Here is a 17,897-nt window from a genome sequence, read left to right as displayed (position 1 = left end):
TCAGCCAGGTGGAGGTGTGCCGTCTACCGAGTGCCGTTCTGGTTTACACTGAGATTGGTGGAAAGATGAATGTGATTTTCAGTGAAAGTTTCGAACGTGAATGATCTCCCATTGCTGTGAGATTCGGCTGTGACATCATCATAAGGGGATCTTCACTACCTTTTATTACCTCGATGTGGACACAGTTTCCGTTCCATTAAAAAACAATTAGTACAACGAATCGATCGAAAATGGTTTTCCACACTCAGGATGAACTTGGACAAAATATAGGAATCTGCCATGTTCCATACGTACGATGTCGATTTTCCTTGGATAAGCATTAATTATTGCCCCCCCCCCCCCCTCTCTCAGGTAACATCATGACGGTGTCCTACATGGCTGGCCTAGCCGCAGGTTCAGCATTCGGGTACTGCACGTTCAGCTTTACACGCTCCGCACCTCCATCTTGCTTCCCGACGGAGAACGGAACTTTCACAAGAAACACATTTTGATGACATTCATGGTTGTGCCACTTTGATTTACAGTACCTGAGCCTTAAATTTACCTGTTGGAGCTTAATAGAGCATTTAAAAAAAAAGTATATGTGTTGAAAAGAAAGATAAAAAGGTCGATTTTAATGATGTTTATTTGTCCAAGCGAAGGTTGTTTTTGAGCTTGGTGTTGGAATCATTGGTGATGAAAGTAAAATAAATAAATATCCATCAGGTCGTTGTAGAACATGGAAATGTTTGAACCTCGTCATTGCTTTTTGGAGAAAAATAAAATGCATGAGAACAAAGCTGATTTGTTTAACAATTCATTTTAAGCCAGGTGTGGCCTCAAAGGTAAAGGTGGCTGGTTTGAGATTGCAAGGTTGTATCAAGCCCCTGTCAGGACATTGAATTAACACCAGGTGGGTTGACTTAGCCCATCATCCCTCTGAAGTTGGCAAAATGAGCAGCCTGCACACAGATGATTCTGAACCTGAATCAAAATCGAATCATTCTTGTCACCTAACCAACCCATCCACCAAGTTTAGTCATCGAACCAACTCATCCACCAAGTTTGATCATATAACCAACTCATCCACCAAGTTTGGTCACCTAACCAACTCATCAACCAAGTTTGATCATATAACCAACTCATCCACCAAGTTTAGTCACCTAACCAACTCATCCACCAAATTTGATCATATAACCAACTCATCCACCAAGTTTGGTCACCTAACCAACTCATCAACCAAGTTTGATCATATAACCAACTCATCCACGAAGTTTAGTCACCTAACCAACTCATCCACCAAGTTTGATCATATAACCAACTCATCCACCAAGTTTAGTCATCTAACCAGCTCACCCACCAAGTTTAGTCATCTAACCAACTCATCCACCAAGTTTAGTCATCTAACCAACTCATCCACCAAGTTTAGTCATCTAACCAACTCATCCACCAAGTTTAGTCATCTAACCAACTCATCCACCAAGTTTCATCATATAACCAACTCATCCACCAAGTTTAGTCATCTAACCAACTCATCCACCAAGTTTAGTCATCTAACCAACTCATCCACCAAGTTTAGTCATCTAACCAACTCATCCACCAAGTTTCATCATATAACCAACTCATCCACCAAGTTTAGTCATCTAACCAACTCATCCACCAAGTTTCATCATATAACCAACTCATCCACCAAGTTTAGTCATCTAACCAACTCATCCACCAAGTTTGATCATACAACCAACTCATCCACCAAGTTTAGTCATCTAACCAGCTCATCCACCAAGTTTAGTCATCGAACCAACTCATCCACCAAGTTTAGTCATCTAACCAACTCATCCACCAAGTTTAGTCATCTAACCAACTCATCCACCAAGTTTGATCATATAACCAACTCATCCACCAAGTTTAGTCATCTAACCAACTCATCCACCAAGTTTAGTCACCTAACCAACTCATCCACCAAGTTTAGTCGTCGAACCAACTCATCCACCAAGTTTAGTCACCTAACCAACTCATCCACCAAGTTTAGTCGTCTAACCAACTCATCCACCAAGTTTAGTCATCTAACCAACTCATCCACCAAGTTTAATCATCTAACCAACTCATCCACCAAGTTTCATCATATAACCAACCCATCCACCAAGTTTAGTCACTTAACCAACTCATCCACCAAGTTTGATCATATAACCAACTCATCCACCAAGTTTAGTCACCTAACCAACTCATCCACCAAGTTTAGTCATCTAACCAACTCATCCACCAAGTTTGATCATATAACCAACTCATCCACCAAGTTTAGTCATCCAACCAACTCATCCACCAAGTTTGATCTTATAACCAACCCATCCACCAAGTTTAGTCACCTAACCAACCCATCCACCAAGTTTAGTCACCTAACCAACTCATCCACCAAGTTTGATCATATAACCAACTCATCCACCAAGTTTAGTCACCTAACCAACTCACCACCAAGTTTAGTCATCTAACCAACTCATCCACCAAGTTTAGTCATCTAACCAACTCATCCACCAAGTTTGATCCTATAACCAACTCATCCACCAAGTTTAGTCACCTAACCAACCCATCCACCAAGTTTAGTCACCTAACCAACTCATCCACCAAGTTTGATCATATAACCAACTCATCCACCAAGTTTAGTCACCGAACCAACTCATCCACCAAGTTTAGTCATCTAACCAACTCATCGACCAAGTTTGATCATATAACCAACTCATCCACCAAGTTTAGTCACCTAACCAACTCATCCACCAAGTTTAGTCATCTAACCAACTCATCCACCAAGTTTGATCATATAACCAACTGATCCATCAAGTTTAGTCATCTAACCAACTCATCCACCAAGTTTAGTCATCGATCCAACTCATCCACCAAGTTTAGTCATCTAACCAACTCATCCACCTACTTTGCTCATATAACCAACTCATCCACCAAGTTTAATCATCTAACCAACTCATCCACCAAGTTTAGTCATCTAACCAACTCATCCACCAAGTTTAGTCACCTAACCAACTCATCCACCAAGTTTGATCATATAACCAACTCATCCACCAAGTTTAGTCACCTAACCAACTCACCACCAAGTTTAGTCATCTAACCAACTCATCCACCAAGTTTAGTCATCTAACCAACTCATCCACCAAGTTTGATCCTATAACCAACTCATCCACCAAGTTTAGTCACCTAACCAACCCATCCACCAAGTTTAGTCACCTAACCAACTCATCCACCAAGTTTGATCATATAACCAACTCATCCACCAAGTTTAGTCACCTAACCAACTCATCCACCAAGTTTAGTCATCTAACCAACTCATCGACCAAGTTTGATCATATAACCAACTCATCCACCAAGTTTAGTCATCTAACCAACTCATCCACCAAGTTTGATCATATAACCAACTGATCCATCAAGTTTAGTCATCTAACCAACTCATCCACCAAGTTTAGTCATCGAACCAACTCATCCACCAAGTTTAGTCATCTAACCAACTCATCCACCAAGTTTGATCATATAACCAACTCATCCACCAAGTTTAATCATCTAACCAACTCATCCACCAAGTTTAGTCATCTAACCAACTCATCCACCAAGTTTAGTCATCGAACCAACTCATCCACCAAGTTTAGTCATCTAACCAACTCATCCACCAAGTTTGATCATATAACCAACTCATCCACCAAGTTTAATCATCTAACCAACTCATCCACCAAGTTTAGTCATCTAACCAACTCATCCACCAAGTTTAGTCATCTAACCAACTCATCCACCAAGTTTGATCATATAACCAACTCATCCACCAAGTTTAGTCACCTAACCAACTCACAACCATGTTTAGTCATCGAACCAACTCATCCACCAAGTTTGATCATATCACCAACTCATCCACCAAGTTTAGTCACCTAACCAACTCACAACCATGTTTAGTCATCGAACCAACTCATCCACCAAGTTTGATCATATCACCAACTCATCCACCAAGTTTAGTCACCTAACCAACTCATCCACCAAGTTTAGTCACCTAACCAACTCATCCACCAAGTTTAATCATCTAACCAACTCATCCACCAAGTTTAGTCATCTAACCAACTCATCCACCAAGTTTAGTCATCTAACCAACTCATCCACCAAGTTTGATCATATAACCAACTCATCCACCAAGTTTAGTCACCTAACCAACTCACCACCATGTTTAGTCATCGAACCAACTCATCCACCAAGTTTGATCATATAACCAACTCATCCACCAAGTTTAGTCACCTAACCAACTCATCCACCAAGTTTAGTCATCTAACCAACTCATCCACCAAGTTTAGTCATCTAACCAACTCATCCACCAAGTTTCATCATATAACCAACTCACCCACCAAGTTTAGTCGTCCAACCAACTCATCCACCAAGTTTCATCATATAACGAACTCATCCACCAAGTTTAGTCATCTAACCAACTCATCCACCAAGTTTAGTCATCTAACCAACTCATCCACCAAGTTTAGTCGTCTAAACAACTCATCCACCAAGTTTAGTCGTCTAACCAACTCATCCACCAAGTTTAGTCGTCTCACCAACTCATCCACCAAGTTTAGTCGTCTAACCAACTCATCCACCAAGTTTAGTCGTCTCACCAACTCATCCACCAAGGTTAGTCGTCTAACCAACTCATCCACCAATTTTAGTCGTCTAACCAACTCATCCACCAAGTTTCATCATATAACCAACTCACCCACCAAGTTTATTCGTCTAACCAACTCATCCACCAAGTTTGATCATATAACCAACTCATCCACCAAGTTTAGTCACCTAACCAACTCACCACCATGTTTAGTCATCGAACCAACTCATCCACCAAGTTTGATCATATAACCAACTCATCCACCAAGTTTAGTCACCTAACCAACTCATCCACCAAGTTTAGTCATCTAACCAACTCATCCACCAAGTTTAGTCATCTAACCAACTCATCCACCAAGTTTCATCATATAACCAACTCACCCACCAAGTTTAGTCGTCCAACCAACTCATCCACCAAGTTTCATCATATAACGAACTCATCCACCAAGTTTAGTCATCTAACCAACTCATCCACCAAGTTTAGTCATCTAACCAACTCATCCACCAAGTTTAGTCGTCTAACCAACTCATCCACCAAGTTTAGTCGTCTAACCAACTCATCCACCAAGTTTAGTCGTCTCACCAACTCATCCACCAAGTTTAGTCGTCTAACCAACTCATCCACCAAGTTTAGTCGTCTCACCAACTCATCCACCAAGGTTAATCGTCTAACCAACTCATCCACCAAGTTTAGTCGTCTAACCATCTCATCCACCAAGTTTCATCATATAACCAACTCACCCACCAAGTTTAGTCGTCCAACCAACTCATCCACCAAGTTTCATCATATAACGAACTCATCCACCAAGTTTAGTCATCTCACCAACTCATCCACCAAGTTTAGTCATCTAACCAACTCATCCACCAAGTTTCGTCGTCTAACCAACTCATCCACCAAGTTTAGTCGTCTAACCAACTCATCCACCAAGTTTAGTCGTCTCACCAACTCATCCACCAAGTTTAGTCGTCTAACCAACTCATCCACCAAGTTTAGTCGTCTCACCAACTCATCCACCAAGGTTAGTCGTCTAACCAACTCATCCACCAAGTTTAGTCGTCTAACCAACTCATCCACCAAGTTTCATCATATAACCAACTCACCCACCAAGTTTATTCGTCTAACCAACTCATCCACCAAGTTTCATCATATTGTTGCGAATATGGAATTTGGCCTCCATATCCGCTTGTAAATATTCCCCTATTTTCTCCAATACTCCCCAACTTTCCCCAATCCCCCATTCCCTAGTCCCATTGCATGTAAATAACAATCAGTAGAGCCGACCTTCCCCTTATTCCCCCATTAAATGTCGTGCCCAGGTCCACCGCACCACACGTAGACAACTTTCGGACATCTTCCTAGTTATTCTTAATCTATGTCAGTTAAGGCCTCGTTTCCATTAATTATGACTCTTCGTTGCACCAGAATGTGATTATATGGCATCAGTAGTGAGTTTAGGACCTTTCCCATACCTCCTCCCATCTTCTTCCCCAAACAACAACAATAACAACAACTACAACAACAATTACAACTACAACTACGACTACAACAACAGAGGGGCGGGGAGTGTGCGTCCTCACACCGGCTCGGTTACCCGCCATGACCATGCGCTCCACGGCGTTACCCCGAAGGGGCTGGCTGTCAGCTCCTCGTCAGGGGCGGAGCCAGTAACCCCCCCACGCACCCAATGAGAAGCAACGTGCCGATTCCATCTGGGGCGGAGCTAACGAGCCGAGGGCGTGTCACTCCCCGCCGGATATACGCGGCCCCGCGCCGGTTGTGACGTCAGATGCGCACCCAGCTTGAGCAGACAAGACGCCATCCGAGCGCTGCGACCTCCCCGCATCTCTGGACCGGACCGAGTCGATTCTGACCTTTGAGCCCAGGTGCACCTGGAGCCATCGCTACCCGCCTGTCCTTTCCATCAATCCCTGTGTGAGTCAGCATTTTGTCCCGTTTATCTGTCGTCTGTTGGGGTTAATATAAGAGTGTGTCTAAGTGCTTGTCTTTCTATGCTGTCCCTCTTGTAGTTGTAATCTAACCTTCCGCCTTAATATAACCTCCTCCGGAGGTCTTGAGAACTGAACCCCTGGTGTCGTATTGTGTCATTATAACCCAGCCGGGTGTCTTCTTTTTCTTATTGAGCCAGCATCGCGCGACTTCGTCAACGTCGAGTATAGTCGGGTAATTTGTGCGGACACGACGGCCATTCCGCTCGGCCCACTTTAACATCAAAGTCGTGTCTGTAACAATATAACCAACTCATCCACCAAGTTTAGTCATCTAACCAACTCATCCACCAAGTTTAGTCATCGAACCAACTCATCCACCAAGTTTAGTCGTCTAACCAACTCATCCACCAAGTTTAGTCATATAACCAACTCATCCACCAAGTTTAGTCATCGAACCAACTCATCCACCAAGTTTAGTCATCGAACCAACTCATCCACCAAGTTTAGTCGTCTAACCAACTCATCCACCAAGTTTAGTCATATAACCAACTCATCCACCAAGTTTAGTCGTCTAACCAACTCATCCACCAAGTTTAGTCATCTAACCAACTCATCCACCAAGTTTACTCGTCTAACCAACTCATCCACCAAGTTTAGTCGTCTGACCAACTCATCCACCAAGTTTAGTCGTCTAACCACCTCATACACCAAGTTTCGTCATAAAACTCGTCCATAACTTTTTTAAATGCCATGCTATATTATCATTTTGGCCCCATCTCTCAAAGGTTTAGAATCACAAAAATTCTTGTATCCAGATCAGGATTGTTACCAAAATCGAATCAATTAAATCCTTGTCACACACTGGACATGGTTCTCTTTTTAGGGAAATGTTTTTATGGCCGGATGCCCTTCCTGACGCCAACCCTCTTAGTCACCTCTGACACAACGCAGGGATACGGTGTACCTATTCTAAACCGGGGTACACACCGGGAAACGCTTAAAACATGGAAATTCTGGGGGATGGGGGGGCGGCATCAGCACCACGACTGCAGTGGCCCGGTCAGCACCACACCACGTCGGCCCGGAGCGAAGTCCAAGGACATCAGCACGTCATCTGAAAACAGCTCCGGTTGGTGCAAACTAGGCCCCGACGCCTTTCAAGGATGAAGTGGGACAAATCGTTGTGGACCCAGATGGAATTAAAGGAAGATGGAAGAGAAATATGGAAATACTGTTGAATGCACAGAATGAATGGGATGGCAACATGGAGAGTAACCCAGTTTTAGGACCGGCAGAGAAGATAACGAAGAAGGAAGTTGAGGAAGCGATAAAAGCAATGAAGAGTAGAAAAGCGGGAGGGCCGACGGGAGTTGTGGGAGACATGTTGAAGGCAGCAGGAAGTTGGGGTGTGAAGAGAATGACAGACATCTGTAATCTGGTGGTGAAAGAAGGCCACATTCCAGTGGATTGGGAACTGAGTACCCTCGTCCCTCTATACAAGGGCAAAGGTGACCCTCTGGAGTGTGGCTCGTATCGAGCGATAAAGTTATTGGAGCATGGAATGAAGGTATTGGAAAGGGTGTTGGGGAAGACAAGGAAGAAAGTGAAGATTGACGAAATGCAGTTTGGATTTATGCCAGGAAGAGGAACGACAGACGTGCTCTTTATTGAGGCAGTTGCAGAAGTACATGGAGAAGAGGAAGAAGTTGTTTCTTGGGTTTGTTGATCTGGAGAAAACATTCGATAGGGTTCGATGTGAATTAGTGACATGGGCATTGAGGAAGTTGGGAGTGGAGGAATGATTGATCAGAGTAGTGATGGCAATGCACAAAAGAGCACGCACAGCTGTAAGGACGAAGGATGGGAACAGTGGTGAGTTTGAGGTGAAGGTGGGAGTGCATCAGGGGTCGGTACTAAGTCCACTACTATTTGTAGCTGTGATGGAGGTGCTGGCTCAGAACGTAAAGGAGGGTTTACCGTGGGAGTTGTTGTATGCAGATCTGGTGTTGATTGCGGAAAGTATGGATGGACTGAAGGAAAAGATGAACAAGTGGAAGGAATGTATGGAGACAAAAGGTCTGAAGGTGAATATCGGAAAAACGAAGGTGATGGCAGGTGGTAAAGCATGTGGTGAGGTGGAAAGAACTGGGAAGTGGCGCCCTGTGCTGTGTGCAGGAAGGGTGTCGGAGTGAATTCCATTGAATGTACAATGTGGGCTGAGTGGGTTCATCAAAAATGTAGTGGTCTGAGAGGGTCATTAACCAGTGTGGCAGCTACATTCAAATGTAAGGTGTGCACAGAGGGAGCTGCAGATGGAGGAAATGTTGAGTTGGATCTTGGACGGCGTGAAGCTGGAAGGTGTGAAAACATTTTGCTACCTCGGAGACATGCTGAATGGAGAAGGTGGATCAGACTCGGCAACGGTTGCTCGAGTGAGATGTGCATGGAAGAAGTTTCGGGAACTGAGTGGCGTGCTGATGAGGGGTGTGTCGTTGAAGCTGAAGGGAAAGGTGTATGCTGCATGTGTGAGAAGCGTTATGATTTATGGGAGCGAGACATGGGTAATGAACGTAGAGCAGCAACAACGGCTGGAAAGGCGAATGGTTTGACGGATGTGCGGAGTATCGTTGAGAGAGGAAGACAAATGATGAATTGCAAAAGATGGGAATAGAGCCTGTGATTGATGCTGTGAAGAGGAACAGGTTGAGATGGTTTGGTCATGTGTTAAAGGATGAAAGTGACTGGTTGAGAAGAACGATGGAAATGAATGTAGAAGGAAGTAGAGGATGGGGAAGACCGAGAAAGACTTGGCTAAAGATGGTGGAAGAAGAAACGCGGGCAAGGGGGTTAACAAGGAGAGATGCAGAAAATAGGGAAAAATGGAGAAGATTGTCATGGGGACCGCAAGGCTAACCCCCGCTCTAGCAGGGAAAATGGCCTTAAAATGCATGTTGTTGAATTCATACACAACATGCAGGATCGGATTGCATAAGTAAACCTGGATCACCATTCTCTGCTACACTTTGCATAAGGAAGTGAACCTGGCTTCTCTCTACCTGTTGGAGTGTATTTCAAACTCGGGTTCAGAGAAAATTAATTTTTATTTCCAAAACACGGAGGGTGTGGAACAGTTCATACAAAATGGTAAAGATGTAAAATACCATATTTTGTTGAAGTGGTTATACTGAACGTTTTGTAAAGCGACAAGATTATTTGTGTTCTAGTTAACCTGGGATTCAATTCAATTTAAATTAAATTAAAGGTCGTAAGAGATGTTTCCTGCTATTGATGCAGTGTCTTATATACCGCCTGAAACATTACATTAGTTATTTGACCTGTTTGTGTGCACATTTATTAACCCCTCCCTCCGCTCTCTCAAACACTGCGAAGTCATCTTAGCAAGAGCAGTTTATTGGCAATTCCAACCGAGTGGATACAGAATGAAAGGGCAGGAAAGTTTTCACATCTGACAGGAAGTGAAACTGGTGTCAAGGGCAGCACAGTTTATGATACAGCAACATATGCCTTCAACTCCAAAAACAGCACAAACAGTTCAAAGTTCACTAACCGAGCACCAAACCGATGCTACCTTGGAAGCAAAAAAGTTGGCAAAGTTGGTTTTAACGGCAGCCATAGGCAAGCGGGCCGTGACTACAACTACGTAATGGTGAATACACGGCGTTGCCAACAACTGGTGGGTGTCGATAGCAAATTCAATTTCCCTACCCCCTCATACACGTCTACCTAGAAGCATTTCCGGTGAACGATCGATGGGCCAGATTCGTCGTACTCTTGCTTGCTGATCCACATCTGCTGGAAGGTGGACAGTGATGCGAGGATGGAGCCGCCGATCCAGACCGAGTACTTGCGCTCTGGGGGAGCGATGATCTGCGGACAACACAAACGTCAGATTTCCAGGCCGCAAAAATAACGGACGGCGAGCTCGCTTTCCCCTTACAATATACGGCGACCGATGGCGGGCGACGTTTCACCAACCTTGATCTTCATCGTGCTGGGTGCCAGGGCCACGATCTCCTTCTGCATGCGGTCCGCAATGCCCGGGTACATGGTGGTACCTCCGGAGAGGACGGTGTTGGCGTACAGGTCCTTACGGATATCGACGTCGCACTTCATGATGGAATTGAACGTCGTCTCGTGCAACCCCACGGACTCCATGCCTGATAGAAACGGTACAAAAGGAGGACATGGCATGGGTTTAAACACCCAGAAGAAAGATTCCAGTTTGCCCGAAAGATTCAGGTTATTATGTGGTTACCAAGGAACGATGGCTGGAAGAGGGCTTCAGGACAGCGGAATCGCTCGTTGCCAATGGTGATGACCTGGCCGTCGGGAAGCTCATAGCTCTTCTCCAACGAAGAAGAAGAAGCAGCCGTAAGCATCTCCTGCTCGAAATCCAGCGCCACGTAGCAGAGCTTTTCCTTGATGTCCCTCACGATCTCGCGCTCCGCCGTGGTGGTGAACGAGTAGCCACGCTCGGTCAGGATCTTCATGAGGTAGTCCGTGAGATCTCGGCCGGCGAGGTCGAGACGCAGGATGGCGTGGGGCAGAGCGTAACCCTCGTAGATGGGCACGGTGTGAGAAACGCCGTCGCCAGAGTCCATCACGATACCCGTGGTACGACCGGAGGCGTACAGGGACAGGACGGCCTGGATGGCCACGTACATGGCTGGAGTGTTGAAGGTCTCAAACATGATCTGAGGAGGAGGGCGGCACACAATGGGTACAATTCAACATTTGAGTTTCATTACAAGTCTGTCGAGACCAAGCTTGTTAGCTCAAAGCATGCTGGGAAAAAAAAATCCATGAATTAGTCAAAACCAGTAACAAATGAGTAAAAGGACCAGTAACCGGTAGTAACGTTTCAATACTCAGTACAATTAGAAACCCAATTGGGGTCAGCGGCACAAAAATGCCAATTTATCATCGAGTGGGATTAGAAAACCCAACGAAGAACAACGCCGAGACGTTCTTGCATCACATGCACAGCGATGGTCAAATTATAAACACAGAACCGACATGCACCATTGGCACAGCACAGCAAGGTAACGGTACAATACCATGGTGAGGAGTGACGGAGCTCTGGAATGAAAACTGCCACTGGAGGGCAAAAGGCTTTGGGTGAGAAGCTCATGGAAGAAACCATTTTTAAAAACGAGAACCCAAGAACAATCTGTGGTACGGCCCGCACCCCCACCCGGCTAACGGGACGTGTTCCCCTCCATAGACAAACTTCCTCACCGAGTAAGATGGTCCTCAAGAAACCCATCGACGATTCAGAAGCCACGATCCTTACCTGGGTCATCTTCTCTCGGTTGGCCTTTGGGTTGAGCGGAGCCTCGGTCAGCAGCACCGGGTGTTCCTCGGGGGCCACACGCAGCTCGTTGTAAAAGGTGTGGTGCCAGATCTTCTCCATGTCGTCCCAGTTGGTCACGATGCCGTGCTCAATGGGGTACTTGAGGGTGAGGATTCCACGCTTGCTCTGAGCCTCGTCTCCAACATAGCTGTCTTTCTGGCCCATTCCCACCATGACACCCTGGGGTGGAAGAACGAGACGAGGCTTCGCACAACGAGAGCAAATAGACAAAAAAAAGAAGTCTCCAAACAAAGGAAATTGATGTCAAATGATTACCTGATGCCTGGGCCGTCCCACAATGGAGGGAAAGACTGCGCGAGGAGCATCGTCGCCAGCAAATCCCGCCTTGCACATTCCAGAGCCGTTGTCTACAACCAGCGCGGCAATTTCGTCTTCCATTGTGATGTCTGGAACGAAAGCATGGTGGGAGGGAAAGGGTCAAAGGTCAATGGAACAAAATCAAATAACTTGGCATTCAATACTGGGCACGGAGACTTCATAACTAGTAGCTCGGTCACGCTAACAATGTTGGTTAAAGCATATTGAGCTATGAGAGGTCAAGCCCTGTATATTTATTATGTACGCACTGATGGTGTAGAGATGGTAATACAACAGGGAGTGGAGAGAAGAAATGGGGCAATTTCCACATATTTATAAGCAAAAGTCATAATAAAACCCCCTTAAGTATCCCAAAACGTATCGACCCCCCTCAATATGCCAACAGACTCGAAATAAAATGTATCGAGGGGGGAATGAGGCCTTAAATTAAAAAAATAAAAAATAACCACTTTGGCAAAAATAAATGCAAACGCCCTGTATATTTATTATGTATGCACTGCTGGTACTGATAGTAGTGGTGGTGGGGTGTATAAAAACCACCGTTTAGAGGCCATTTTTCCCCGCAAGCGGGGGGTTGGCCTTTTCGGGGACCGTGGTTGTTTTTGTTGGTCCCCTTTTTGAAGCAATGTTTTACGGCCGGATGCCCTTCCTGCCACCAACCCTGTTTGTCGCCTTTTTACGATAAACAGGGAATTGCCAGCTAACTGGTACTCAATTTGCCGACCTCGGAGGGATGACAGGCTGAGTCAACCCCCCTGGCGTTAAATTATATATAGCATGACATCTAATTATTATTATATATATAACATGGGCTAAAAATTATATATATATAACATCTAATCATTATTATTCTATACTAGCAGAAGTACCCGGCATTGCCGGGCGGGGGAGGGGAGGAGGAAGGAGAAGAGAAGAGGGGGAAGGGGAGGGGAGAAGAGAAGAGGGGGAAGGGGAGGGGAGAAGAGAAGAGGGGGAAGGGGAGGGGAGAAGAGAAGAGGGGGAAGGGGAGGGGAGAAGAGAAGAGGGGGAAGGGGAGGGGAGAAGAGAAGAGGGGGAAGGGGAGGGGAGAAGAGAAGAGGGGGAAGGGGAGGGGAGAAGAGAAGAGGGGGAAGGGGAGGGGAGAAGAGAAGAGGGGGAAGGGGAGGGGAGAAGAGAAGAGGGGGAAGGGGAGGGGAGAAGAGAAGAGGGGGAAGGGGAGGGGAGAAGAGAAGAGGGGGAAGGGGAGGGGAGAAGAGAAGAGGGGGAAGGGGAGGGGAGAAGAGAAGAGGGGGAAGGGGAGGGGAGAAGAGAAGAGGGGGAAGGGGAGGGGAGAAGAGAAGAGGGGGAAGGGGAGGGGAGAAGAGAAGAGGGGGAAGGGGAGGGGAGAAGAGAAGAGGGGGAAGGGGAGGGGAGAAGAGAAGAGGGGGAAGGGGAGGGGAGAAGAGAAGAGGGGGAAGGGGAGGGGAGAAGAGAAGAGGGGGAAGGGGAGGGGAGAAGAGAAGAGGGGGAAGGGGAGGGGAGAAGAGAAGAGGGGGAAGGGGAGGGGAGAAGAGAAGAGGGGGAAGGGGAGGGGAGAAGAGAAGAGGGGGAAGGGGAGGGGAGAAGAGAAGAGGGGGAAGGGGAGGGGAGAAGAGAAGAGGGGGAAGGGGAGGGGAGAAGAGAAGAGGGGGAAGGGGAGGGGAGAAGAGAAGAGGGGGAAGGGGAGGGGAGAAGAGAAGAGGGGGAAGGGGAGGGGAGAAGAGAAGAGGGGGAAGGGGAGGGGAGAAGAGAAGAGGGGGAAGGGGAGGGGAGAAGAGAAGAGGGGGAAGGGGAGGGGAGAAGAGAAGAGGGGGAGGGGAGGGGAGAAGAGAAGAGGGGGAAGGGGAGGGGAGAAGAGGGGGAAGGGGAGGGGAGAAGAGGGGGAGGGGGAGGGAGGAGGGGAGGGATGGGATGGGAGAGCAGTGGGAGGGGGAGGATGTGAGGGGGGAGGGGGGAGGGGAGGCAGAAGAGGGGGAGGGGAGGAAGGGGGAAGGGGGAAGGGGAGGAAGGGGGAAGGGGGAGGGCTTCCCTTCCCTAGTGGTGGGTTGTATAGAGATGGTAACATGAGGGAGTGGAAAGAAATGGGGCAATTTCCACATATTATAAGCAAAAGTCATAATAACCCCCCCCCCCCCCCCCCCCAAGTATCCCAAAACCTATCCACCCCTCCCTCAATATGCCATCAACTCTAATTTCTAAATAAAACGTATCGAGGGAATGAGGGCGTTTAAATCGATTTTTTTATAACCACTTTGGCAAAAATAAATAAATGCAAACGCCCTGTATATTTATTATGTACGCACTGCTGGTACTGATAGTGGGGTGTATAGAGGTGGTAATATGAGGGAGTGGAAAGAAATGGGGCAATTTCCACATATTATAAGCAAAAGTCATAATAAAAACCCCCTAAGTATCCCAAAACCTATCCCACAATATGCCAACATCCACTCTAAATAAAATGAATCAATCAAGGAGGGAATGAGGCGTTAAGGAATTATTTTTTTATAACCACTTTGGCAAAAAAATAAATAAATGCAAACAAAGCCGAGATTTTACTTTATTTGGCATCTTTTGGCTTTGGATCGCGAACGGAGCGCGCAGTCACCACGCCCGTCTCGACCACGCCCACCATTACCAAATTTGGGCAAAGCCAGCGATCGCCTATTCTGATTGGCCGCCCCAACAGCAGAGAACATTTTGACCCTTGCACGTTGCACCGTATAATCCGTATTTCGCTACAAGTCGCAGATCATATACTCACCAGTATCACCTCAAGCCCTCACAACCCACATTTACAAAGAAAGGTTAACACTTAAAAAAAAAAAAAAAGTGTAAATCATACATCGCACGAATAACCATTTAAAATGTACAAAAAAAAATGCTGATGGACATCGCCGACGAATTCAATTATTCAGACAAGGACAGCAGCTTCCACTTCCAGTCACGAATCCATTACAAAGCAGACGACGGACGGACCGACCCAGCAACCCCCACAAAGAACGTCCAATAAAACCCCATTATGATTAACGCAATGCGACATCCATTCCCTCAGCATCCCCGAGGTGATTCTCTCAGGATCGCAATTCGTTACCACAAAACGACACCACGTGTCACGAACAAAGGTTCATGAGAAAAAAAATCGCCACAATTGCGATAAAATTACAGGAATTAAAAATATACATTTTTCTTTTTTTTTACAAAAGACGAAACATACAGAAAAATTATGGCGCCACAGAAATAAATCACCACAGGACGAGACCCACCCGTTCGTGCGTCGACCCGTGAAGAGATGAACCGAAGATGTCTGTGGCGCTGCGGATGCTCCTCACGGTCTCACTAGAACATTCGATGTAAGTGAGCTAACTCCGCCCCTTTATGTAGAGCCGCGCCCGCGGCCCGTTATTCGCTCCCTATTAGGAAACGCTTCTGAACGGCGCACGCTGATTGGCTCACGAGCAGCCTCTGCACGACTCCGCCCCCGCACGCCACTCTGCGGGTCTGTTAGGATGCCCCGCCCTCCCCGGCTCCACCCAAACCGCTCCCCTCGTGCTCCCAGACTCCCACCCACCACCTTCTCATCCCCAGCCGAGATCTCCTCGTCATTGACCCCCACCCCCAACTCGAAGCTGTCTGCTTTCCTTCCCCCCATATACGGTAGCTTTCCCTCCCAAACAAGGATGAAGCCAACATTTTCAAAATTGGGAGGGGGCGGTCCACGGAGCATCGGTCGCTCAACCCGGAATGTCGTGACAATTTATTGCCACGTGACAGGGAACCGGGAAAAGGAGCGGGGTATTCCGGCCGCCCCTTCCCCACAAACCCCACTTCGCGCTCGGAATATAATTAATCCACAACAGTTCAGCTGAACACAAAAACATTGCAACAACCAAACGGATAAAACACTCATCTTATTGATGCTTCGCAAATGACGTCATAGTGCAACGACGTCACGGAAATGGAGTGCACACCGTTCCCTGTCCCCTGTGCGGCTTTGAAGAGTTACAAAGTATTTAAACCACTCGTTTAACAGATGGAAAAAGGTGATAAAAGGTGCAAACGTTAGATGGACTCGAATTCTTGGATAATCGACTTATATGGAAAAGAAAAACCACTTTACTGTCCTGTCCGTGTGCGCTCCGTGTCCGTGTGCGCTCCGTGTCCGTGTGGACTCCGTGTCCGTGTGCGCTCCGTGTCCGTGTGCGCTCCGTGTCCGCGTGGACTCCGTGTCCGTGTGCGCTCCGTGTCCGTGTGCGCTCCGTGTCCGCGTGCGCTCCTTGTCCGTGTGCGCTCCGTGTCCGTGTGCGCTCCGTGTCCGTGTGCGCTGTGCGCTCCGTGTCAGTGTGCGCTCCGTGTCAGTGTGCGCTCCGTGTCCGTGTGGACTCCGTGTCCGTGTGTGCTCCGTGTCCGCGTGCGCTCCGTGTCCGTGTGCGTGTGCGCTCCGTGTCCGTGTGCGCTCCGTGTCCGTGTGCGCTCCATGTCCGTGGATTTGCTGGAACAACCTGGATGGGAAATGTCGATATTAAACGTGGAAGATTAAGATGGGAACGTTCGGCTCCACGTGGCTCAAGAGAACACGCCTTCCTCAGGTACAGGTTAGAAGGCTCCTTGTTTAGGTTCATATCAGGAGGCTCCATGTTTAGGTTCCTGTCAGGAGGCTCCATGTTTAGGTTCCTGTCAGGAGGCTCCTTGTTTAGGTTCCTGTCAGGAGGCTCCTTGTCTCAGTTCATATCAGGAGGCTCCATGTTTAGGTTCATGTCAGGAGGCTCCATGTTTAGGTTCATGTCAGAAGGCTCCTTGTTTAGGTTCCTGTCAGGAGGCTCCTTGACTCAGTTCATATCAGGAGGCTCCATGTTTAGGTTCATGTCAGAAGGCTCCATGTTTCGGGTCTTGTCAGGAGGCTCCTTGTTTAGGTTCATGTCAGAAGGCTCCATGTTTCGGGTCTTGTCAGGAGGCTCCATGTTTAGGTTCATGTCAGGAGGCTCCATGTTTAGGTTCATGTCAGAAGGCTCCATGTTTCGGGTCTTGTCAGGAGGCTCCTTGTTTAGGATCATGTCAGAAGGCTCCATGTTTAGGTTCATGTCAGGAGGCTCCATGTTTAGGTTCATGTCAGAAGGCTCCATGTTTCGGGTCTTGTCAGGCGGCTCCTTGTTTAGGATCATGTCAGAAGGCTCCATGTTTAGGTTCATGTCAGAAGGCTCCATGTTTCGGGTCTTGTCAGGAGGCTCCTTGTTTATGTTCATGTCAGGAGGATCCATGTTTAGGTTCATGTCAGGAGGCTCCATGTTTAGGTTCATGTCAGTAGGCTCCATGTTTATGTTCATGTCAGGAGGCTCCATGTGTAGGTTCATGTCAGAAGGCTCCATGTTTCGGGTCATGTCAGAAGGCTCCATGTTTATGTTCATGTCAGGAGGCTCCATGTGTAGGTTCATGTCAGGAGGCTCAATGTTTAGGTTCATGTCAGAAGGCTCCATGTTTCGGGTCATGTCAGAAGGCTCCATGTTTATGTTCATGTCAGAAGGCTCCATGTTTAGGTTCATGTCAGAAGGCTCCATATTTATGTTCATGTCAGAAGGCTCCATGTTTAGGTTTATGTCAGGAGGATCCATGTTTAGGTTTATGTCAGGAGGAT

General features: G+C 47.0%; 2 protein-coding genes across 5 annotated transcripts in view; one reads left to right on the top strand and one right to left on the bottom strand.

Annotated features, from left to right (window-relative positions):
- The window catches only part of SLC29A4 (solute carrier family 29 member 4), a 30,588-nt gene extending 29,966 nt beyond the window's left edge, over positions 1-622 (top strand). For all 4 annotated transcript variants that reach the window (XM_068117624.2, XM_068117623.2, XM_078777706.1 and 1 more), the window contains one exon: positions 352-622. In XM_068117624.2, coding sequence (XP_067973725.2) covers positions 352-491 — 140 coding nt within the window. In that variant the 3' untranslated portion in view covers positions 492-622. The remainder of the gene's footprint in view (positions 1-351) is intronic.
- A 9,331-nt stretch (positions 623-9,953) lies between these two features.
- Positions 9,954-15,976, bottom strand: LOC137427851 (actin, cytoplasmic 2). The gene is made up of 6 exons (XM_068117626.2): positions 15,532-15,976; positions 12,209-12,339; positions 11,873-12,112; positions 10,835-11,273; positions 10,555-10,736; positions 9,954-10,446 (listed from the first exon to the last, which is right to left on the bottom strand). Exons 2-6 carry the CDS (start codon positions 12,329-12,331, stop codon positions 10,303-10,305), a joined length of 1,128 nt encoding a protein of 375 aa, XP_067973727.1. The 5' UTR covers positions 12,332-12,339; positions 15,532-15,976; the 3' UTR covers positions 9,954-10,302.
- Positions 15,977-17,897: the final 1,921 nt, after the last annotated feature.

The sequence above is a fragment of the Myxine glutinosa genome, chromosome 5 (assembly GCF_964187855.1).
Source record: "Myxine glutinosa chromosome 5, kmMyxGlut1.1, whole genome shotgun sequence".
Classification (NCBI taxonomy): Eukaryota; Metazoa; Chordata; class Myxini; order Myxiniformes; family Myxinidae; genus Myxine; species Myxine glutinosa.
This window is presented reverse-complemented; position numbering and strand designations above follow the sequence as displayed.